The sequence below is a fragment of the Capsicum annuum genome, chromosome 2, assembly GCF_002878395.1.
Source record: "Capsicum annuum cultivar UCD-10X-F1 chromosome 2, UCD10Xv1.1, whole genome shotgun sequence".
Lineage (NCBI taxonomy): Eukaryota > Viridiplantae > Streptophyta > Magnoliopsida > Solanales > Solanaceae > Capsicum > Capsicum annuum.
In genome coordinates this window covers 153,073,536-153,097,851 of record NC_061112.1, presented here as the reverse complement: position 1 = coordinate 153,097,851, position 24,316 = coordinate 153,073,536, and the positions used below count along the sequence as shown (strand labels likewise).

At 37.9% G+C, this 24,316-nt stretch overlaps 3 protein-coding genes across 6 annotated transcripts; all 3 read left to right on the top strand.

Moving 5' to 3' along the window:
* The first annotated feature begins 83 nt into the window (after nucleotides 1–83).
* Nucleotides 84–3,622, top strand: LOC107860728 (probable carboxylesterase 16). Its single transcript, XM_016706189.2, has 2 exons — nucleotides 84–1,376; nucleotides 2,794–3,622. Exons 1-2 carry the CDS (start codon nucleotides 544–546, stop codon nucleotides 3,332–3,334), a joined length of 1,374 nt encoding a protein of 457 aa, XP_016561675.2. The 5' UTR covers nucleotides 84–543; the 3' UTR covers nucleotides 3,335–3,622.
* Nucleotides 3,623–4,592: 970 nt separating this feature from the next.
* LOC107860723 lies at nucleotides 4,593–21,195 on the top strand. 4 transcript variants are annotated; one of them, XM_047407627.1, is made up of 18 exons: nucleotides 4,593–5,448; nucleotides 7,149–7,394; nucleotides 8,241–8,431; nucleotides 8,514–8,685; nucleotides 9,289–9,426; nucleotides 9,511–9,688; nucleotides 9,837–9,982; nucleotides 10,437–10,613; nucleotides 10,712–10,822; nucleotides 12,651–12,770; nucleotides 12,868–13,024; nucleotides 14,656–14,819; nucleotides 14,923–15,009; nucleotides 17,764–18,092; nucleotides 18,391–18,448; nucleotides 18,647–18,786; nucleotides 19,797–20,046; nucleotides 20,659–21,195. In XM_047407627.1, the coding sequence occupies exons 1-18, from the start codon at nucleotides 5,122–5,124 to the stop codon at nucleotides 20,989–20,991; spliced, it is 3,324 nt and encodes a 1,107-aa protein (XP_047263583.1). In that variant the 5' UTR covers nucleotides 4,593–5,121; the 3' UTR covers nucleotides 20,992–21,195. The 4 variants fall into 4 exon arrangements, with proteins under 4 accessions (XP_047263583.1, XP_047263582.1, XP_047263580.1 ...); XM_047407626.1 differs by having other exon boundaries at nucleotides 4,595–5,448; nucleotides 9,511–9,697; XM_047407624.1 differs by having other exon boundaries at nucleotides 4,595–5,448; nucleotides 9,511–9,697; nucleotides 19,773–20,046.
* A 138-nt stretch (nucleotides 21,196–21,333) lies between these two features.
* LOC107860724 (putative E3 ubiquitin-protein ligase RING1a) lies at nucleotides 21,334–24,197 on the top strand. Its single transcript, XM_016706182.2, has 6 exons — nucleotides 21,334–22,308; nucleotides 22,439–22,521; nucleotides 22,595–22,833; nucleotides 22,948–22,997; nucleotides 23,102–23,176; nucleotides 23,267–24,197. The coding sequence occupies exons 1-6, from the start codon at nucleotides 22,052–22,054 to the stop codon at nucleotides 23,772–23,774; spliced, it is 1,212 nt and encodes a 403-aa protein (XP_016561668.2). The 5' UTR covers nucleotides 21,334–22,051; the 3' UTR covers nucleotides 23,775–24,197.
* Nucleotides 24,198–24,316: the final 119 nt, after the last annotated feature.

Below are 24,316 nucleotides of genomic sequence, written 5' to 3'. Positions count from 1 at the left end.
ATTTATAAAATTAATTTAATAATAAAATATAACTCTAAGTAAAATTTTGGCGAGATGTGGCAAGAGGTAAATGAAATTGAAAAGAGTTTATTAAAGCAAGAACTTTTTGTCCAGTAATAGTAGTATTAATTAAGTATGAGACAAAGCTACCGCAGGCGGCGATAATTAATTAGTCCCAATTTTCAAGAAAATGCTATTCAACATACCTAATCATACCTCCATAAGCATTTTACCAGTTTCGATTCGCTATATCAACGCCTATTCCTTACGACCATCATTTTACTACTCCTGCTCACTACACTTACCCAAATTCAGGCCTTTTTTTCACCCCTCTCCCCTCCTATCAAAGCAATCTCCATCCCCCCTTCTGCCTTTTCCCCAAAACCCTAAAACTAAAATCAATTCAATTCCGTTCATATGGAATTTGTTAGGTAATTAATCGTACGGTACCCGGAAGTCGTACAGGTGGGGCCGGGGGAGGAGGGTGATATCCAGAAGTGTGGATTGATTATACAGGGAAGGAGAGGAGGGAGTTGGGTGGAAATGCCAAGCGTGGCGGTGAAATTATACAGTGTTTTTTTCAAGTTTTTATTAAAGCATCGGTTACAGAACCGAAGCCAAATCCCTATAAATGATCCCAATGAGGGTACTTCTTTCGGCGTTACGTCACGTCCAGATGAGGAATCTACGGCTGCTTCAAATCCTTCTTTTACCGACGGCGTTGCCACCAAGGACATACATATAGATCCCACCACCTCTGTTTCTATTCGGATTTTTCTACCCGAGACTTGTCTAGGTTCCCCTGATTCGGATTTGAGGGGACAATCGAAATCTAGGGTTAAGGCTTTATCGGGATCCGATCTGCGGCGAAATAGCTATGGTGCGGCGACGACTGACAATGTGACGGATAATCATTATAGGAATAGTTTTAGGAGAAATAGCTATGGATGTAATGTGGATGATCTCGCTTTGAAATCTGAAAATGGGGCTTATAGAGGATATGCTCCTTCCGGTAAAAATTGTAGGAAGTTGCCGGTTATGTTGCAGTTTCATGGTGGAGGATTTGTGAGTGGGAGTAATGATTCTGTTTCGAATGATTTCTTTTGTAGAAGAATTGCAAAGCTTTGTGATGTCATTGTTTTAGCGGTTGGGTATAGGTTATCGCCTGAGAATAGATATCCAGCAGCATTTGAGGATGGGTTGAAGGCGTTGCATTGGCTGGCGAAGCAGGCTAATTTGGCTGAATGTAGAAAGTCCTTGGGGGATAAACGTGGTGGAACAGATATGAAAAAAACTGATTCTCACGGGCACATAGCAGATGCCTTTGGAGCATCAATGGCGGAACCTTGGTTGGCTGCTCATGGAGATCCATCGAGGTTGGTTTTGGTCCTATTGTCTTATTCAATAGTGTTAGCTTAGTTTTAGTTTTGAATTCATGGAGATCCATCGAGGTTGCAATGGCGGAACCTTTGTTTTATCTGTTTCAGTAATTGCATTAATGAGTAATTTATTTGAGATTTGATCAGAGACGTGGTCGGTCACAAGTATAGTTATGAAGAATGAGAAGCTAATGTAGCACAATCTAATTTTGAATAATGCGGTGGAATCCATATTATTAGATCGTACATCCATTCAAGGTTAGGTGCAGTGACCATGTAGAGCCAACCAATATTATTGATACAAATGCTTAGTTTTGGGCCTCATGAATAGTGGAACGCTTACCTGCCAATTTTCTAGCTTTTTCCTATGATATCATATGGATGCGAGTTGAATTCCATAAAGAGACAGCTGCATTTTGTGTTGTAAATGGCTACTATATCATTTGCTGGAAAGAAAAACATTTTACTAGGGGTAATCTACTGATTTTGTTAGGTATGGCTGGCAAATTTAGTTTCTGAATAGAAATGTTTTTTTGCTGTGGGTAAAAATATATAATTGTTTTTGAAGTAATCTTGTTATTGTCTCTTTTGTCTGTCTATCTTGGATCCCACTATAAGTGGCCTGTTTTCTCTTGGTCATCCTAAAATTGAAGTTTAGATTGAATTAGGCTTAAATTGCAGTATAATTATGAATTTGATGTAACATCTTTTTGTGGAAGAATTTGATGTTCCAATTTAAGATGTAATGCAATGTGTGGGAGTAATCCAAGCCTGTCTATTAATCCTTTCATTTAGAACTCTTACATTATCCATCTAGGACAATTATATAACTAAACACTTCCTCTGGCATGTAACTAAATCTTTTTATAAAAACATGGACTTGAAAGTAAAGTTACTTATAATGTGAAAAGTAGCAATAAAAAAAGGTTACTAATATGATAAATGGCCTTACCAAGTGTTGGCTGTATACCATGTGAAAAAGATGAGCATTCAATCCAAATCCCCAAGGCAATGGTGGAGTAGCTCAATACCTTTATAGACCGCTTCAAAAGCCCTTAAACTACCCATGCGGGACAGTTGTATAACTAAAACGTTGACGTTGCTTGGACTCTTCTGGTGCGTGTTGGATCCTCCAAAAATAGTGCTTTTTGGGAGGATCCAGCACAGGTGCGGCAACATTTTTAAGAGTCTGTGCAACTTATTTCTAACCACTTCTTCACTTTCTTGCATTTGAAAAGAACAAGGCCAGCTTTCCTGCAAGATGAGTGCCCCTTTTCGGGTCACGCGTAAACAGTACTTTCTCGTTCTTTTACCATGATAAATTAGATATCCTTCCTTTTTGTCTCTCCGTGATTCTGTTAAATATAGTTAGTAACTTACTATTCTTGTATCTTTTTTTCATGTGTTCAACTAGGTGTGTTCTCCTTGGAGTGAGTTGTGGAGGAAATATAGCTGATTATGTGGTCCGGAAGGCAGTAGAAGCAGGCAACCTTTTGGACCCAGTCAAGGTGGTGGCACAGGTCTTGATGTATCCATTTTTCATTGGCAATGTTCCTACTCATTCCGAGATAAAGCTAGCAAATTCCTATTTCTATGACAAGGCGATGTGCATACTTGCCTGGAAATTATTTTTACCTGAAGGAGAGTTTGACTTGGATCACCCTGCTGCTAACCCACTCGTCACTGGGAGAGAAGGACCTGCTTTAAAACGAATGCCCCCAACATTGACAATTGTAGCAGAGCATGACTGGATGAGAGATCGGGCTATTGCTTATTCAGAGGAACTCCGGAAAGTAAATGTTGATGCTCCTGTTCTTGAATATAAGGATGCTGTTCATGAGTTTGCAACTCTTGACATGCTTCTCAAGACCCCTCAGGCTCAGGCTTGTGCTGAGGATATTGCCATCTGGGTAAAGAAACACATTTCACTTCGAGGTCATGAATTTTCATATTGAGTTGGATAGATGGTCTTGTATAGCAGCAGCATCTTTGGACAAATGATCCTTGTGATTTGAGGTTCACCATATATTGCTTTTAAGTTTCATCACAATTCTTTTTTCCTTGGAATGTTTCTTTTGTAAAATAGATGTGATTTGCCAGAAAATAGGGATTAGCTGAGTTTTGAGCCACGAATTCCTCCTATTTTGAGTTAAGCATGTATGTGTTATCCTTGTAAACATTTTTCCCTGTATCAGAGATTTCTCTGTCGTTAGCAGATAATGGAAGAGATGTATTCCGCTTTATATTTATGGTTGGATTTCAGCGCTTTAAATTTCAAAGAATTATTGACAGGGTATTTAAAAGTTCTTTCATGTGTCTGTATTGTCAAGGAGATAGTTCTGAAGGCGAGAGTTCAATCGGAGCAACATTATTCCCCCTCCCCACACCCAATGCACCCTATAGTTCACTTGTGGGTATTGGGTAGGTGGTGGTTGTACCAAATTCGTATCGAAGAAGTTGTTTCTGTTGGAGTGCACAAAGGGGATCGATGTTTCCAATGGTGTCTTTGTCAAATTCCACACATGCTAGCTCCTGGTTTTGAGTCATTTTCAATGTCAATTTGATTAAACATTCCAATCAATTACGTAACAAAAACGAAAGAAATAAATGTTTGCATTCATTGCGGATAACGCTGCACTTAAGTAATCTTCCTTAAAAATATTCAGATATTTTCATTTCTTTTTCCAAATCTCTATTAACATAGGAAAGTGAAATTATCCATTTTATTTTAGATGAAAAAAAAAAAGAAGTCTTAAGTTATATTCAGTCCTTGAGAAATATCCAACAAGAATTAAGACGACGGATAGAGTAATTAAGGCAACTCAAAAATAAAGGACGTGAATGGTAAAACATCACAAACTAATGCTTTGAAATGTCTTTTATAAATTGCTAGTTTCATCTATTCTTTAACTCTTTTATTATATTGGTTACTCCATTTTATTTTGCTTATTAAAAATAGATACTTATTTTATTTAATAAATTAAGAATATTTTTTTTCTTTTTCAAAACCATCCTTAATATTAAATACAACACCAATAGCATACCAAGTGAACTCCATAATTATAATTGAGGTTTGTGGAGGGTAAAACATAAATGCATTTTCAAAAGACTTTTTTAATATTAAATGCTTACAAAAATAATAGTAATAATTAATTCAAAATTTTAAAATATGGTTAATTTTGAAAAATACATCTTCAATGAATTCATTGTGCAGGATCAAAAGAGTTCATAACTAGTTTTATGAAATGCAGGGAATATATGGTCGAGTCTCTCTACTGTTTCCATAAATGCAAAATATAGAAAGAGGAAAATTACAATCATCCGATTCTTTCCCTTTCCAGTTTTCCACGTTCTTTTCTACTATTCTACTACCCCTTTCCATTTTTCTCTTTGTGTGTGTTTTAAATCACTTTCCCTCTCTCTCCGGATCTGACAAGATCCCATCATCTGCAATAAATGGAGTTCAATTAATTCCTTGCTGCCTTCACTACTACACATAATATCAGATTGCATGTTCCAACTGAAGAAGAAAGACTCCACTACTCTCACTACGCCTTTCCTATTATTGGGATTCTTTCCCTTTTCTGGAAAGGCACTAACTTTTTTCTGAAAAGTTTCAACTAGATCTCCAATACTGCACATATCCTGTTTGTATGTTGTTCCCAAAGACACCCGAATTCCAATTTTTTCACTTTTTAGCTCAAAGATCTGGTGAATGTGCTAATATATTTGGTGGATCAAGATGACGTGGTGGATGGGTGGCAGTGTGAGCCAAAACATGGAAGGTGGTAGAGCGAAATTGAGACTTGTGACAGTGGTTCTACTTGCCATATGTATTGCTCTAGCTGGTCTTTATAGCATCATAAAACCTATAGCTAATGGTTGTACTATGACATACATGTATCCTACTTACATCCCTGTACCGATACCGAAAAATGTATCGTCCGCAAAGTATGGATTACATCTCTACCATGAAGGATGGATAAAGATTGATTTCGATGATCGTCTTAAATCGCTTAGTGGAGTTCCTGTTCTTTTTATCCCTGGTAATGGTGGAAGCTACAAACAGGCAAGTTTCTTATTTATGTCCTCCAATGCTTCAGAACAGTATTGCCATCATTTGTCTCTCTAAAATTGTCTCAAATCTTCCATCTGCGAATGTACTAGTATTTAGTGCATTACCAATTCCAGTTTGATCGAGTGAGGTACCATATGTGTACATATAGTCATGACAGATGTGCAGATACAGGACATAGTATGTTGATGAAAGCACATAGAAAGTCTTTTATTCTTGAAACTGTTTTTTGTGTTCTTTTGGGACTCTGAAAGCATAACACAAGTTTCTTCTGGTTAATGCATGGTAAAGTATACAAATACTATTAAAAAGTAATTCTACTTGTGTTAGGGACAAAATTAAGTGATATGAAAAGGCTCTATTTGTTTGCTCCCTGACTACATAGTTAAACCGCCAGAGGTAGTAATTGATGAAGTCTAAGTAAATGGTATTTATGTGTGAACCAATTAAACATTCTCGGTTTACGTACAATGGTACAAGTAAAAGCGTGTAATAGTGGAAATAACCTGCAATTATGGATCTTCCCTTTCTTGGGGGCGTACCTTAATCAATTGATTCTAAGGTAAGCACCAAAAGTGCTTAATAGCCAAAATCAATGCGACGTTTCTGCTTCTTTGCTTTGACCAATTCTTTTACTACTTTTTTTTTTTGATAATCAAGTTATTTCTGTTTTTGGTTTTCTCTACAATTGCTATTATTGTTTGTTACTATGGAATTACCTTTTCGAAACAAAGCCCCTAACACACTCTTTGCTCATTCCGCCTTTTATCTTTCTCTTGACTGTGCTTACGGGCCTTACCATCATCTGCCACTCTAGTTATGATAGAATAGTTTTTGTTTTATTCAAATAGTCTTATCTAATCAAATTAAACTTAAAGTGAACTGAGGCATATATTAATGTGTATTTGAGTCAATGTGGAATCAAGAATCTTGAAATAACCAACTTCTTTCAAGTGTGAATAGATTTAAAGGCATTTAAGTTATTTTAACCCGAAAAGTGTTTAATACCAAACATATCAACAATTGACTATCAGTTTTCAGCACTTGCAATAGTCAACTTCTTTCAAGTGTGAATAGATTTAAAGGCATTTAAGTTATTTTAACCGAAAAAGCGTTTGATACCAAACATATCAGCGATTGACTATCGGTTTTCAGCACTGCTACCCAAAACATCGCAGCATATTAATGCCAACTTCAGCACTTAAAAGTGCCTTTTAACACTTGATACTTATCGGCTACTTTCGATCAACTAAGCCAAGCTGGTTCCAAGCCAAGAGCTTTACAAGGAGTTTATTTTGGAAATTGAGTTGCTTCAATCAGACAACTTGCTGTCTCCTATCCATTTTAGACAAACCTTGTCCGAAAGTAACGTAACAGGATTCGATGTTGCACCATCTTCTGAACCCTGGAAATAAAATGTTTGTTCCGATAACGGGAAAGTTTATCACTCTGATCTTAGTTAATCTCTTTTACTAACGTAATAAAAAGTTTACTTGCTGCGACAACTGTTGGCTGATAGACATATTCTGGAGAAAGTGTTTTGGAGGTAGCACTCGTACTTTTAGCTAGAGATTGTTTTTAACTGCTTGTTATATGAATTTATCTGGCATCATAATATGAGTGCTAAACACGTTGCTGAATTAATTGTTCTCATTTTTGGCGTTGTTCCTAATCCTTTTCAAATGCTTTTACAGGTGAGATCTGTGGCTGCAGAATCTGATAGGGCTTATCAAGGAGGTCCTCTTGAACGTAGCTTTTACCAAGAAGCCTCTCTAAATCTCGTAAAGGGAGTAGACTTTGATGTCACCAGCACTCCTTTACCCTATCAATATGCATCCATGCTTGACTGGTTTGCCGTGGATCTTGAGGGTGAACATTCTGCAATGGATGGTCGAATTCTTGAAGAACACACAAATTATGTTGTATATGCCATTCACAGGGTATAACTTTTCTTACTCAAGTAAAATATCTCTTTATTGACATTTGACTGATGCTATGTGATGGCAATATTTATTGCGCAATTCCATAGTTTATCCAATATGACACAGTGATGAATACATGACGTTTTCCCAGAAAAGGGAGAAGGTAAAAGGTAAAAGATGAAAGTAAAATATCAAGTTGATTAATTTAATATAGTTCGTTTTGTCCTTTGTTTTTATAAATTTTCAAAGAGAGCACCATGGAGTGGCTGGACTATTTGATGTTATGACGGTGATACACTTGTAGAACCTTTCAAAGGCTATCTGCAAGTCTGAGGGTTCTTATAGATTGATGATGCATGGTTAGATTTCCCAAACATTGATAGAGGAAAGATCCAAAGTTACGTGTTTATTCTAACTAGTAAGCATGGGTGGTGATACTTACATTTTCTAATATGCAAAGTCTGGAGAATTGGGACATAACTTATTGGGAACACAAAAAGGGCAGCCCGGTGCACTAAAGCTTCTGCTATGTGCGGGGTATAGGGAAGTGCCGGACTACAAGGTTCTATTGTACACAGCCTCACCTTACATTTCTGCAAGAGGTTATTTCCACGGCTTGAACCCATGATCTCCTAGTCACATGGAAAATATACCCCGGGAACATATTAATGAAAAAAATGTATACAGCCTACCCTTTCATATGCATGGTTATTGTTATTAAATAAATTCAGTCCCTGGTGAATGTTGAACACTTACTGTTCTACATTTTATACTCCTCTCTTCTTCCTTCCCACTCCTCTCTGTCCCATTTTATGCCATGTAATTTTCATGTCTGTGTTTCTATTTACACCTTCCTGCTCTTAGATTTTGGATCATTATAAAGAGTGCCACAATGCACGAGTCAAGGAAGGTGCTGCTGTGTCTAGGAGTCCCCCAAGAAGTGTGATATTGGTTGGTCATTCCATGGGTGGTTTTGTTGCTAGAGCTGCAATTGTCCACCCACATTTGAGGAAATCTGCTGTTGAAACTGTTCTGACACTTTCTTCTCCACACCAGTAAGTTGCTCTACTCTTGGAAGCTATTATGTGGCTACACTGATGCTATAAAATAACTTTTTCTTTGTGGTGCCTTACCAAGGTCGCCTCCTCTGGCTCTGCAGCCATCACTTGGTCAGTATTATGCACGAGTAAATGACGCATGGAAGAAAGGGTACGAGTTCCAGACTTCTCGATCGGGGCATTATCTGTCTGATCCACTACTCTCTCATGTTGTCGTCGTCTCCATTTCTGGTGGTTATCATGATTACCAGGTACTTGTGCTATTTGCTTTTACATGTTCAAGGTTGAAAATCTGAATTATAGTTGGCAACTAAAAATGTAAGGCTTATAACCTGTATCATTTCTTTTCCATTCTTTCCTTTCCTGATGATTCCAGTAGGAAACCTCAACTTTCCTCTTCAATCAAAATATCTTTTTGAAGTGAATGATTGTTAGTTCATTTAGAGGAAACTAGATAAACATAATGTTTTTATGATCATGGGTTTTACTTATCAACTGTCATGCTATTTCTGTTAAATTCACTGTTCTGTTAGCTAGCTGAGAGAAGTAGCTCTACAACTTATTCTCCATCAATCCATCTTGCCTACTGTTAGTTCATAATAGTCTTATTTCTCTCGAAGGGTTCTAGGTTTGCATACTTTCACTTTAAGTTATCCTTTGCCTTTGTCTCTATGTAACTGCTAATATACTTTGTTTCAATCGTCGGACGCTTATATTATCCCTGCTGCTGTCTGCGTACTTTGTTTTTTTGCTGTTGTACTTTCTCCTGCCCCACCAGTTCTCTTTATGTCAGCTAACAGCTATGCATTTCTTCACTAAATATTTAGCATTAGATTCTATAACTTTTCATTTAGGTCCGATCAAAGTTACAATCACTTGATGGTATTGTGCCTCCTACACACGGCTTTATGATTAGTAGCACAGGCATGAAAAATGTGTGGTTGTCAATGGAGCACCAGGTTATCTTGTGGTGTAATCAGCTCGTTGTTCAAGTAAGTCAATTTTTTCTTAAGAGTCTCCATTCTCCCGTTAAATTTGTAGTCAAATAGCTTTGAATTTCAACATCAACTTTTCAGGTATCACATACTCTTCTTAGTCTGATAGATCAGGAGACTGGTCAACCTATATCTGATGTTCCAAAAAGGCTGGCAATCTTCACAAAAATGCTTCACAGTGGGATACCTCAAAATTTTAATTGGTTAAAGCAGCCACAGCTGCCTCACATACCAATTGAAAATGGAGAAGCTGAATCTGGTATTCTCAGTCAGTCTCTAACTCTATGTATCTGCAGTAGTAAAGGGATGATCCTCATATAGTATTTGAGCTATATGAAAATTCATTTCATGCTAAATGTGAGAATATAACCCCAATTTGGTGTTCTTAAAGGTGAATTGTGGTGCAGGATCTCAAGCACACAGAATGTATGCTTGCCCTAGTAACATCCATTGGAGTGATGATGCACTTGAAAGAGATTTATACATCGAGACAACCATGGTTACAGTTTTAGCAATGGATGGGAGAAGGCGGTGGTTGGACATTGAGAAGTTGGTCAGCTTCCTTTTATTGTTTATAAAAAGTTCACATCGTTCATATCTTTCATAGCGTGCATGCTTGATTTGTCGTTTTCCCTCTATTCTCAAGAAACAAATGCTTGAACTCTTGAAGGGGAGCCTTGAACTAATTGGTAAAGTTGCCGCCATGTGACCAGGAGGTCACGGGTTCAAGCCTTGGAAACCGCCTCAGCCTCTGACAGAAATGCCAGGTAAGGCTGCGTAAAATACACTCTTATGGTGGGGCCTTTCCCCGAACCCTGCACATCGTGGGAGCTTTAATGCACCGGCCTGCCCTTTTAAATGCTTGGACTCTTCTGTGTAAAAGGTCACAATATTTCAGGGACTCCTTAACTTTGCTTTTAGAGTTTGAATGCCAGCAATCTAGAATCTGTATTATAAAATTTAGGGTATTTGTCCAGTTTATAACTTAATCTTACTCGCATACTCAGGGGTCTAATGGCAAAAACCATTTCGTTTTTGTCACAAATCTTTCTCCATGTTCCGGTGTACGACTGCACCTCTGGCCCGAGAAAGGAACTTCAGTTTCCACTTTGCCGATTAATAAACGGGTTTTAGAAGTTACATCGAAGATGGTGCAAATTCCATCTGGACCAGCTCCAAGGCAGGTACTTGGTTGTGTGCTCTGTCTCAAATGCCCTAAGATAAGATGTTATATGAGATAGTTTGATTTAAATTCTTCTTAAAGGTGCTGCTTTTACTATAGGTTGAACCAGGTACTCAGACTGAGCAGGCACCTCCTTCTGCTGTATTTTGGCTGCACCCAGAGGATATGCGTGGCTTCAGATATCTGACCATCTCAGTGGCACCTCGCCTGGTACTTGTTCACAGGGTTTTCAAATATGCTTTAGCTTCTGTTTAGTCATGATATCTGGTTTCTTGGGAGTTCTTTGTAATAGTTCATATCTGTTAGATTTTATTACCCGTTAAATCTTTTATAGTATGAAATAGGACTTGACTTTCTGTACTTTATCAATAAAAGATAAAAGGTCTTCACTTGCCTTTTCCATGTTAAGCAGCCCAAGATTTCAGCTTCTGGTGTCCTCTCTGAAATGCTTTATGCATTTTTCTGTATTCTTCCTCCCCAGAAATGTCTTTTTCAATATCTTTTTTTTTCCCCCTATCACATTCATATGTCCTGTTTACCATCTGTCTAAACAGAATGGAATTCTCTCCTTACATCAAAAAATAGTGAAGAAAGATTTTAAAGCTTTCTGGTTGTTCTCACTATTTTGAAAACAAATTTCTATTGCATTCATTCCGTATGCACAAAAAGAGAGATACCAGTGATGTATACAAGGTACCTTTGTATCAGTTCACCTCATCCATATTCTCCAACTCATGGTTGCTTCCGTCATTGTTCTTGATGGCATAGATGAGATGTTGAACAATATGAAAACAAGTGGCCAGATCTCTGAAGCCAATCTTCAATGCAATAATAGATGAACAGTATTCTTTTCCAAATCTGTGCACATGCAACCCCAACTAACATATATCCTTCTCTTTCTTAAATTATCCGCATTTGGTGATAGCATTCGTCATTCGGCATTGCACACTAAATGGAATAAGGCTACTTTTTTAGAAACTTGTTGTTCCAAATTTATTTGCAGATCTCCCACTTATCACCTCTTTCTGATAGCTCCATGTAGTAGGATGTTGCTGTTAGCAAAGTTTCTTGTTAAGATGCATGGTCTATACACTATAGTCAATGAGCTAGCCTATAGGTGATTACATGAGAGGTTTTTATTGAAAACCATAAAGATTTTACTGTATTCAGAAATTCAATGGTGTTGCGGTTCATACCTTTCCTTCTTCCTGTTTGTTTTTGAGCCCCTGGAATTCATATTTTTGTTGTTTTCTGATCTTTAAACCAGTCTTGTAGTTTTAATGATGCTTGTTACGTCATTTATCAAGGTAAAAAGAAACTCCGAGGTCCTGTTGCATACAGATACCAAATTTTATTGGGATCACCACATCGAACAAATATCTAGTGTATAATCTTCTATGGGTTTGACGAAGCATTGACTTTCCCACCCGTATGTATAGCTCATATGGCTTCAAAGATATTTGTTTGAGCAATTGCTTTTAGCTGAAAGTACTCATTGAAATGTCTTTTGTGCATAATTTTTTAATCACTTAGTGAGAATACACTGGGTTTGTTGCTGCTGTTGTTGATAAAAGTATTTTATGTAAAACTCCTTTCAGTATTGTTTGTCTGTCCGTGGTCATGACTCGCGAGTCATTACTCTCTAGCTTTATCCTCAATAGTTTATCGATTTCAATATTTTTGAGTTACTTTTTCTAATGACAAAGGTAGTGGGGCAGCCACCGCAGAGAGCATCCTATTGAAGATTTGAAATGGATGTAGAGTAAGGGGCTGAGGCATTTAGGATCTGCGGGGAGGCCTTTTCTTTCTGAATTTGTTTTAAATAGAAAATCACACCTTTCATCTGCCTTTGATGGTGGAGTTGCTGACAGATCCTCATTGCAGTAGTTTATATAAATTCATGAGATTTTGTAGTGCCACAGTGCAAATTTGGTCTTGGAATAAAATTTCAGATGGAAACTTCTGTTTCTCTTTGTGTTGTGTGTCAAATGTTGTCAGATCCTGGCTTTTCATCTCATGATTACTTTATTATTTTCAGGCTGTTTCAGGAAGACCTCCACCAGCTACTTCCATGGGAGTTGGGCAATTTTTCAAACCAGAGGATGAGGAAACAGCCTTATCTTCTGGGTCGTTGATTTGGTCTATGTTTTCTGTAAAGGTTTGTGTTGGGTTAATTTAACTTAACTAGACAGGGTGGAAAAGAGTTTGAACTTTTTCTGCCTTTTAATACGTTATTTTTTGGTTCAAATTTGCAGGAGATGATGTTGAATGAGGATCATCCTCTTGCACTCAATCTGTCTTTCTCTGTTAGTGTGGGTCTCATGCCTGTGACATTGTCTGTCAAAACAACTGGTTGTGGAATAAGAAAGTCAGAGTTCACTGCTGATGAAATTGGAGAGTTGGAAATTGACAGTAAGGGTTTCTCCTAGGTGACAAAATAAGGAATCTTGTACTGTTTCTATTAATCAGTAAAGCATTTTGTGCTATTTCACTTGGTGTTGTGTTACTTGCCAGCATCTTCCACTAATCCCTCCAAGTTCCATAAATTTTGGTGGAATTGATGTTTGAGGAACCTCTTGGAGGGAATTTGAAGTGTGGTGTTAGTTCCACATCCCTTTTGCTAATTAAATGCAATACGAATGTAAGGAGGTTTATGTTTTCTCCCCTCCCTTTAACTGCTATTTGATCTGCCCCCATTGAAGGGATCTTTAAATAGTTGTTGTTGTATAATAGCAATAACTGGTAAGTCACATGTATCACACACACTTTCAACTAGCCACCTTTGTATGTAATTAGAGAAAAAGTAACCAGGTCAAAAGTAATTTCTTTAGTTCATTCAGCTGAGTATTTACAACAACAACAACAACAAACCCAGTGTATTCCCACCAAGTGGGGTTTGGGGAGGGTAAAATGTACGCAGTCCATACCGCTACCTCCAAAGAAGTAGAGAGGTTTCCGATAGACCCCCTGGCTCAAGATAAAGAATAGTTAACAAGTTCATAGTAATACATGAAACAGAATGGGTAGCATAACCAAAATAAGAAATGAGAAATAATAAAAGTAGAGGTAAAAGAGACACGAAAATAAGAGCAATACGAAAATAAAAATAGGAAATAAGAAATAAGAAAAGGACACCCCCTAGTAGTAGCATACACTAGCGGCTCCTACCAATGGACACAGTCCTTGGATTACTAACCCAGCTACACCAGAGCTCCCTAAATACTAGTTACAACCCACACGCGCACTAGCCTTCTACCCTTATTCGCGACCTCCACGCCTTCCTATCTTGGTCATGTCCTCAGTAAGCTGTAACAGCTCCATGTCATGTCTAATCACCTCTCTTCAGTATTTCTTCGGCCTACCTCTACTCCTCCTGAAACCACCCAAAGCTAGCCTCTCACACCTACGAACTGGGGCATCCGTGCTCCTTCTCATCACATGCCCGAACCATCTTAGCCTTCCTTCCCGCATCTTGTCCTCCACCAAAGCCACTCCCACCTTCTCCCGGATAATCTCATTCCTAACTCTATCCCTTCTAGTAAGTCCACACATCCAACGCAACATTCTCATTTCCGCTACTTTCAATTTTTGAATGTGGGAGTTCTTGACTAGCCAATACTCCGCACCATACAGCATGGCCGGACGGACTGCCACTCTGTAGAACTTGCCTTTAAGCTTTAAGGGCACCTTCTTATCACACAGCACTCTTGAGGCGAGCCTCCACTTCATCCAACCTGCTCCAATACGTTTAGAGATATCCTCATCAATCTCGCCATTCATCCTGGGAATCCAACCTCACCACCACTCCGTCCTCGTGTTTCAAGTCACTAAACTTACATTCCATATACTCCGTCTTGGACCTGCTCAACCTGAACCCCTTAGATTCAAGGGTTTGCCTCCAAACCTCCAATTTTTTATTCCCCCCCCCCCACACACACACGCGCGTATCTATCTTACCAAATAAATGTTTCATATATAATACTGAATGTCTCAGTTTTTGTTATTTATTTTGCTGCTAATGTAACTTATTCTTTTGAGTGTAGGGCTGTGTAAACTTCGCTGTTTCCCTCCTGTAGCACTTGCTTGGGATGTCACATCTGGTCTTCATATTTTCCCTAATCTGTTCTCTGAAACAATTCTTGTGGATTCCTCTCCAGCACTCTGGACTTCCAGCCTAGGGTCAGAAAAGACCAATGTTATGTTGCTGGTATTATAACAGACCCGTCAGTTTCTTGTTCGGTTAGAAAGTTGAAAGACTGCTGCTCTGTTTCTTTAGCTCTTATGACTTTGTTTTTCCTTCTTATGTGCAGATTGATCCACATTGTTCGTACAAAACAAGTATTGGTGTTAATATAACCGTTGCAGCTAAAAGATTTTCACTTTTATATTTCTCAGAGGTGAACGCAATTTTAAACCCATTTCATAGCTGGAAGTTTTGTATACCATGCAATCTGAGACTTTGCTTTTCATGTGTATATTTCTTACATGTCAATCACGACTTAGCTTCAAACCGTTATACGGTATTGATCGTGTCACACAATCTCCCATTTGATTTTGATGCCCAACTATTCAAATATTTCATGTTTAAGAGATTCTTTCATGTTCCATTCGGTTGGGTACATTATATGGTATTGATGGTGGCACAGAATCTCTCATTTTATTTTGATGCCCAACTATTCAAATCTTTCACGTTGAAGAGATTCTTTCATGGTCCATTCAGTTGGGTACATTCTACATGTTACCAATATTTTTTTAAAAAACATTTCACAATTCTTGCCGTCTGGGTGATTACATAGAACTCCTTATCAGTCCGATTTTTAGTGCACACTTTCCTGTGAGACTTGTCTTGAGCCGGGGGTCTATTGGAAACAACCTCTCTATCTCACCTCTGAAGTGGTGGTATGGACTGTGTACACTTACCCTCCCCAGACCCCACTTGTGGGAAGATACTGGGTATGTTGTTGTTGTACCTTCTTGTGAGACTTACTGATGAAATGATCTGTACACCTTTTGCAAGTTTCAAGGTTTCAGATTTTGGTTGTCAGGTGTGACATGACCTTTCTGTACCAATCTAATATTTACCTCAGACATCCAGTGATCAATTTAATGCACACTCCACTGCAATCATTTTTTTGGCTATCACTCCAATAAAATTAAATGGCGAAGGTATAATATACTTTAAATTACTAGTTTACATTAAACTTGTAAAAAGAACGACAGAATTTAGTATACACTACTAAGAATTGAATTCCATTGTTTCCTTCATGATAAAATTTGTTAGAGTTATTTTTTTAGTCGAGGCCAGTTCAGTTGATGTCTAAGCAAGCTGCATTCAAATTATTACGAATCATGTACAGCCTCACAAAGTTTAGGATGTCTTTGATTTCTTCATTCAACAGTGGTTTATTTCACGATCACTTAAGCACTTTGTTGCATTCTAACTCCTTTATGAATTAAGAATGAAGTATAGTATTGTTGGGATCGGTTATCCAAAAAAAATATTGCAGTCGGGTCCTTCATCAAGCCTCATAGCCAAGCATGTAGCAAAAAACTTATTCTCAGTGAGTAAATGAAATATTGAGTCATCTGTTCTTTTTCTTTGTATGAGTAAGGTTCTATGATCATCCAAAGTCTGGTCCATGCATGTTTCCTGTGTAACAACAAGTTGGGGTTGGCTATATGAGTTCTCAACTATCATATTTAAGTTCAACACATGTCATTATCATACAAAGTAAAAGCAACAATAGATTAAATGTATACAAATAATAGTGATAGTTGTAATGATATTCAAAACTTTTTAACAAGAATCTTGTTACCCACTAGTAGATATCACCTATATGGGTACTTATCTTCCGTTGTGCTCTATTCTTTATCTAAGACTATCAAAAAGGCTGCCCGATGCACTAAAGCTCCCATTATGCGTAGGGTCCGAGAAAGGGCCCACTACAAGGGTGTATTGTACGTAGCCTTCCCTTGCATTTCTGCCAGAGACTGTTTCCAAGGCTTGAACCTGTGACCTCCTAGTCACATGCCATAACTTTACCAATTACTTCAAGGCTCTCCCTCTAAGAACCTTACTAAGACTATTGATCCCAAGGAATTATAGGTCGTTTGTGACAAGTTTCTTTGATGTGCTTTTAGGTCTACCTCATCTCCTTTTTAACATCTCTCACCATGGTTTCACACCAATGGATCGGTGCATCTGTAGGACTTGACCAAACCATCTCAAGCAACAACAACATCAACATACCCAGTGTATTCCCACAAAGTGAGGTTTGAGGAGGGTAAAGCGTACGCAGTCCATACCACTACCTCATATGAAACAAAGAGGTTGTTTCCGATTGACCCTCAACCCATGACACATAACAGTAAACCAATCCGAGAACATAAAAACAAACAACAAATATGGTTACACGCCACTAGATACTAGAAGAAACAAGACACCTACAGAGTAATCCTATGAACTACCTATCCAAAATCACAAACATCCTCAAAACTCCACGAATAAGAAACTACAAGACACATTCACAGCACTATGACCCAAACAACCTCAAGTGACCTACTCTTATTTTATCCTCAATGCGTGGTACTTGCACCTTCGGCCAAATATGGTCAATTTAAATGTTATCTAATCTTGTATGACTACACATCCATCTTAGCATCCACATCTTTTCAATACTCAACTTGTGGATATGTTGGACTTTCTTAACTCAACATTTACTACCATATAACATTGCCAGTCTTATAACTGTTCTGGAGAACTTACTTTTTATTTATTAAAAAAAAGGAACTTACCTTTTACTTTAGTAGCATCCTTCTATCACATTACGCCCAGTAGCACTTCTCCATTTCAACCATTCAGCTTTTATTCGAGAAATTACATCTTCATCTATCACGCTGTTCTCTTGAAACAAGCCTAAATATCTAAGTTGTTTGCATGTTTCTGGACTGATATATCAAAATATCATCAATGGTTCAATCGTGACGTAGCCCTTCTTTTGTAGTGAAATAGGTTTATTCTTTTGTTGGATGTCTGTAGTTCTTATAATTGGTGCTGATCTTTTTACCATGCTCCTTTGTCTAGTTATTGCTTCGTTCTGCATTTTCTGATTATTGGATTCATTGTTATGTGCTGTCATGGACCTGTGCAGATTACTGGTTTTGCAATTGCTGTTGTCTTTTTCGCTTTAATGCGGCAAGCAAGGCAATGGGAGCTTGACCTGCCTATACCTTCACTCCTTTCAGCAGTGGAATCTAATTTACGGATGCCGTTGCCCTTTCTATGTTTGGCCCTGCTGCCTATATTATTTGCTCTGGCACTTTCCTGCCTCATTTCTCTACCTCTTCCTCCAGCCATAAGTTTCATCATTGTCTCAACAATCTGTTACTTATCTGCAAACGGAGTGGTGATTGTGCTGATATCGGCCTCCCAATTGTTACTCTACGTTAGTGCATTTTTACATGTATTCATCAAGAAGCGGTTAGTTCCTCTCTCTTGAATATATATACCACATTTTGTTATTAAAGATTTTCATACAAGTACAACAACAACATACAAGTAACTGGGGAAATTTCTAGTCCCCCACCCAACCATAAATAAATAATTAAAATACTTTCAAGCAAGGAGTGTGATGCAGACCTAAAATAAATAAATAAAAGTGACTACTACTCTAACAGTTTAAGCTTTTTCTTAAGGTAGCCACATAATTCAACAGAAACCTTTATTAATGCAAGAAATTCATTACCAACTGAGCTAACAGCAATATAATGTTTTGCAGGTCGCGAACACGGGAACGTAACTGTTCTTCTCTTTTCACTGCCTTCCTGTCATCCAAGGTTAGTTTAATTGCGATGTTGTAGCTTGCAAAAGCATGAGTTTGTAAAAGGTTGGCTTTTGTACTTATATTTCGGAATTGAAACTGAATGTATCTTGCATTCCTGGTCCTCTAATCTTAGTAATTGTCGAAATCCCAGATTTAGTTAATTTTTTCCCATATGCTTGTTTTCTTAATATAAGTTTTCTTACTGAAACAGGTAGTCAGGATCATAAGATTCAACCCATTATTTGTTATGACACTTGTCTCTTTGACCCTAGTTTGCTTCACTCATCCAGCATTGGGTCTTCTTTTGCTGGTCATTTCTCATGCTGTGTGTTGCCACAATGCCCTGTCCAGGTACATCCCAAACTAGTGCCCTTTCTCCTTTTTCTGTGGTGGTCTTATGCTGTGTATTAATTTGACTGGGTTTTCCAGAAATAAAAGTAGAACTGAGGGCAGTTTCATGACCATTGATATTGTGGTCCTCCTGTCCAGACAAAAAGTTTATCTCCATATCCAATATTTTGTGCGATTCCTAACCGAATTGTGTCCCCTTCAGAGCATTTGAATAGATTAAACATTTGATCACAACTCATTGAACTCAATAAATAATGAATTAAAGATAATTGCTTCTTCCCTTTGTTTATTTTGAGGGGGTAGGGGTTGTGGGAAGAAAAGACATTTCACATTAAAATTGATACTGGGAGCAAATGTGATGAGAAAATTGTTCAAAGTTGAAGGCAACCATTCAAAAACTCCATGAAGTTCTAGTTGGTTGGAGTAAAAAAGATGACTACGTGAAAAAAAAAAAAGAAGCAAAAGTCATTTACTTTGACCTCTGTTTAGCAGACTTAGTAGGGCTCCCTTCTAGTTTGAGAAATATCATAGACCTCCCCTTGTTAATGATTAAAGTTAGTTGCATTGATTTTCAATATACTTCTACCAAAATAACTCCCTTTTATAAGGAATCTTAGGCAACTCAATTAATTGGTTTGAGAAGAGCGTATATGAATAAAATTAATCTCGATAGTATTAAAAGTAGAGTGGAGGTTTAAGATTTTCACAAACTAGAGGGTTGGTCCAATAAGTTCCGCTAGACCAGGGGGATGATCTAAGTAATTTATCCTTGGAAAGAGAAGGATAAGGAAAAAAAAAAAAAGAGGAAGTAATTAGGAGTAATGAGACGTATATTCAAAAAGAAATTTGGAAAACACAATTTCTATGCTCATAAAATTTACATTTATTCTACATGTTCTTGTTTATTTAGTTTTTGGTTTGCTAATAATTTGATGTTTTGTTATGACAGAGGTTGTCTAAAGTCAATTCTTCTTGTCTGTAAACAGTTTTTTGATGGCTTCATTTCGCAGCCATACCCAGAGTAAGGAGTTAATAGAATCTGGGAAAGGAAGTCGGAGTGGATTGGAGCAGCTCATACCCCAGTATGATGGTGAAATTAACAACCAATTCCCTCAGAAGGAGAGTAATTCGAAAAGTCTGGACTCAGTAAAAAGCTATGGTGATACCCAATTAGAGATCTTCAATCATCAGCATGGCTTATTTGTATTACACTTGCTTGCAACACTTATGTTTGTCCCTTCACTTATATCGTGGATCCAGGTATTTCTTCTCTCCAAGAGGATTTTACGGACTTGTGTACATATTTTGTCATCTTGGAACCTCATTACTTTGCACTAATAAATTGATAAAGCAAATGCTTGTTAATTTCCCCATTAATGGTGTATATATGACTTGTATAGAAGCAATTCTTGTAGAGGCATGTTTTGTTGCCCAAACTCTATTTAGCAAGTATACGATCATAATGAATTTCAACTCAATCATCTGCAGTTGTAATTATGCTTAGTCGTGTGAGAAAACAGTACCTTAAAACCACAATGTCCCCAGTGCACAAAAAAATAAAATAAAAATAAGGACAAGAAAACTTGCCACCACAAAATATAAAAACGTAAAACACACACGAGAAACAAGACATACCTACAAAAAGGAAAGGAATGATTACTGTATATAGTTGGTGGTGAACAACTGAAGTTCCCTTGTTATTTTTCTCCCTCCTCTCATTGTTATAATCTCAAAGGTAAGTTGATCCCATGTTCATTATCTTGTATCCCCCCCAAACCCCAACCCCAAACCAAAAAGAGAAATAGAACAAGAGAGGAAATTATTGATTGCTAGCATAACATTTTCTTTCTTTTGGTGTATCCTTGCACACAGAGAATGGGGATTGGTCAGAGCTTGCCGTGGTTCTTGGATTCTGTACTTTGCATAGGTGTTCTGCTGCATGGTGTATGTGACTCAAAGCCGGAGTTCAACTTCTTCGTATTTCCTTTTCCGGGCATCCGAAGATGGGAGATAAAGCTGAGCTTTGCCTATCTTGTTGCTGGATACTATTCCTATTTTTGTGGGTTGGCCTTGGCTCCTTACAGAACATTTTATCCCATGGCTACCATTGGGTTTATTTCATGTGCTTTTAGGATCATAGAGAGGAGAAGTAGGGAAAAGGGGGAAATGTACCATCACCGTAGGAAACACTCTCATAAACACTAAAGAAAATAGTCTCACGTAAGTGCCATTACTAGCAGTATTTTTTCAAACAGAATCGTCTCGTGTACGATATTTCCACGTGGAGAAGATGTACTAATTGACATGGCGCTTTGGTGCCACAATTTTGAATATTCTTCATCAAGTTTTGTCTGTAATTTGGTCTGGTTTCGAAGCGATTCATATTCCTTGAAGATACGTTGTTGATAACAATAGTGTCTGCTTTTTTTCTAATTTTAATTGCAATTTACGTTCTCAGATAAGGTTGTTCACATAATTCAGTATAATGTCTAGACAGATAAAAAGGTTTTTGGTTTGCACCATTGCTCATCAACATGCTCACACTATTCAATTTGAGCCTCTTTATACAATTTGAGAGATGCTTCAAGTCCCTCATGCTCAGAAAGAAGCTTACGTTGTACAATATTCGGCTTCAATTGACCATGTTGGCATGATGATCTCTATTTTCCTGCCTTTTGAAGTGATACAAGGAATACTTTTAATTGCATTTATTTGAGGTCCCGCTTACTAATTCCTACTTCCCAGTTCCCACCCACAAAAGTTATTTGTTGACGTGAGACCTCATAGTTTTCAACTCATTTTATCTGTTATATTTGTTGCTACTAGATTATACTCTTGGTGAATCTAGAGAACGGTGCACCTTAATTACGTTTGTTACATTTTCATCCTAACCCGAAAAGCAGCCAAAATACAAAGAATAAGAAGCAAAAAGGCTAAAGGGACCTAAAAAAAAAAAAAAAGATGATACCTCCATCTCATTTTATATGACAAGTTTCGAAAGCGGTGATCCATAAAATGGGAGAGAGTCGTAGACGGATTTTCTATAATAGATAAGGCAAAGAAAAAGAAAAGAGTGGCAGCATATAAAACTGTACCGCAACACACCTGATCGGCTCCATGTGAAATATAGCCGTTATGCCAATCAAGTATGCAATTTCAATTCAAAAAGGAATATGACCGTTGAACCCTAGATCCATCCTCATTCTTTCTCGGAACTTCATTCGACCTCATCATCACTAAAAAACAGACAGGCTGAAGAATAGGGATGGTGAACGAAGATTCAATCAAGAGTCCCCATAACCCTCTGAAACAACCAGAAGCAGAATCAGCCAACAATGGATCCAACAAAGTCGAAGATTTGTTCAGCCCCAAGTTCCGATCTGTTGCTGCTATGGCTGGTTGGGACGAAGAGGCTCTTCTCATTGCTAGTCTTGTCGTCGAAGACACTCCAGATCGCCTTCCCAAACAAAAGAAACGTTCGGATTTGCTCCATTTCAACACTCCCCCAGCTAATTCTAGAAGGTATGATTCCGGTTCATACGATCAAATCGAATGTGTCCTACTGAATCTAATTAATTAATTGGATAGATCACCTGTACTTTCTGTGTGATTGGCATTATTGGGAAATGCTTATAATTTGTGATTTTCTCAGGAAAAGAAGGGTTCAGAAGAGCAGCCCTGCACCCATAACTGCCACCGTTCTTGATCTCGACGAAGATGACACTGCAAAACAAGGTAAATCATAATTTTAAAGAAGATTTCGTGTTACAAATAATAGGTTATGTGTCCTGATGTAGATGTTTTGTAGAAAGCCAGAAGGAGGAGGATGAATCAACATCCGTTGAGAAACTAGACAAGAAAGGATCTGACGAATCGGAAGAACAGGGGTGCTCTGTTGCATCTTCTAGTAAGAAGATAGAATCAAAATCCATTGAGAAAGCTGACAAGAAAGGATCTGACGAATCGGAGGAACAGGGGTGTTCTGTTTCATCATCTTCTTCAGCATTTCCCTCCATCGATCGACTTCGTGAAGAGCTTTCTTGCGCTGTAAGAGTTGTAGTCCATTCTTGAACCATGATGCACCTTTCCATTTATTGATTGAGGGTGTATTTTTGTTGCTTTTCCTATTTCAGTATAGAAATGATTTCTTTGAATTTGCAGATATGCTTGGAGATCTGTTTCGAACCGAGTACCACTCCTTGTGGTCACAGGTACGATCTTAATGGGTCCCTCATTAACTTAGATTCATAAATCGATACGCGCATCCATTTTCAGTAATTGACTCTGACTAATTTGGTAAAAATTATGTCTCTAGTTTCTGTAAAAAGTGCTTGCGATCTGCTGCTGATAAATGTGGAAAGAAATGTCCCAAGTGCAGGCAGCTTATCAGGTACTGTTAGGATGCCTTTTCTTTTTGTGTTATCTTGGTGCTTCAATTGTTTCATAGATGATGTATTCCTGTTAAACTTGATCTCTTCAGCAATGGAAGATCTTGCACCATAAACACAGTACTTTGGAATACGATTCAACTGCTGTTTCCCAAAGAAGTAGAAACAAGAAAAACAGCTGCAGCTTTGAATAGTAGAGAAGCTAAACGTCAAAGTCCGGTACGAACTGCTGCTGATGCTGCTACTCATTCTAACATCCCTAGCAGCAGAACGACAAGAGTCCTTCTACTTAACAGTCCAGAATCTAGTCCTAGTAGTCAAGAAAGAAGGAATATCCGTGCCATGAGAAGACAAAGTGCCCTAGCTTCTGGAATGCCAAGCAGAAATCGAGACATTAGCTCGAGGAGAGAGTTACCAAGCCAGGACGGGGATGCTGCATTGGCTCTAAGATTGCAGAGAGAGGAGTTCATGGAGTCCTTCAGGACAAGAAGTTCTGCTGATGAGCAGTACATGAGCTCTCTTGCTCTAGCCAGAGCAAATTTGAGGGCAATGGCATCAAGAGCCATTAACGTTCGCGTTAGAGGAAGCCGTGGATCCTAAAAGTTCGTATTTTGTTTTCCGTTGCACTTGGATTTCTGTTTTGTCCTTACATTAAGAAACCCATATAGGTTCTCTTGTTGAACAATTAAAAAAGGTCCTTGAACTCCTCATGAAGTGCCCATTATCCATATCTAGCTGTAATGTTTTTATATCAATTTTTTTGATAGTTGAGACTTGAAACTCAGTCTTAATATATATATAGTTGAATCATGGAATTAAACTCCTGATAGAATCCTCTACTGGTGCTTTCTGCAAGGGAAAAAATACCAGAAGTATCTTATGTTAAATCCTGTGAGTTGTCACGGATATGATGAAGACTTTGCTTCTATATTACTAGTGGATGGCCTTGTATCATGGGTCGTCTTCTTTAAATAGTGAAAAGCTCAGTTGCAATTTTGAATATCCGTGACTGCAATTGGAATACATGATTTATTTTGTTATCCCCCCTCTTTTAAATTCGGATCATACGAATGATTGTTGTTGTCCATGTCAGCATCTTGCTGATCAAGTCAAAGATTCAGCGCTGATTTGACAATGAAGCA

Excerpts from the sequence above, each read along its gene's own strand:
- LOC107860724 (XM_016706182.2), top strand. The coding sequence starts at position 22,052 with ATGGTGAACGAAGATTCAATCAAGAGTCCCCATAACCCTCTGAAACAA. Across the intron at positions 22,522-22,594 it reads AGATGACACTGCAAAACAAG|AAAGCCAGAAGGAGGAGGAT; the intron begins GTAAATCATAAT and ends GATGTTTTGTAG. Across the intron at positions 23,177-23,266 it reads AAGTGCAGGCAGCTTATCAG|CAATGGAAGATCTTGCACCA; the intron begins GTACTGTTAGGA and ends TGATCTCTTCAG.
- LOC107860728 (XM_016706189.2), top strand. The coding sequence starts at position 544 with ATGCCAAGCGTGGCGGTGAAATTATACAGTGTTTTTTTCAAGTTTTTA. Across the intron at positions 1,377-2,793 it reads GCTCATGGAGATCCATCGAG|GTGTGTTCTCCTTGGAGTGA; the intron begins GTTGGTTTTGGT and ends GTGTTCAACTAG.
- LOC107860723 (XM_047407624.1), top strand. The coding sequence starts at position 5,122 with ATGACGTGGTGGATGGGTGGCAGTGTGAGCCAAAACATGGAAGGTGGT. Across the intron at positions 9,698-9,836 it reads AGCTGAATCTGGTATTCTCA|GATCTCAAGCACACAGAATG; the intron begins GTCAGTCTCTAA and ends ATTGTGGTGCAG. Across the intron at positions 18,449-18,646 it reads CTGCCTTCCTGTCATCCAAG|GTAGTCAGGATCATAAGATT; the intron begins GTTAGTTTAATT and ends TTACTGAAACAG.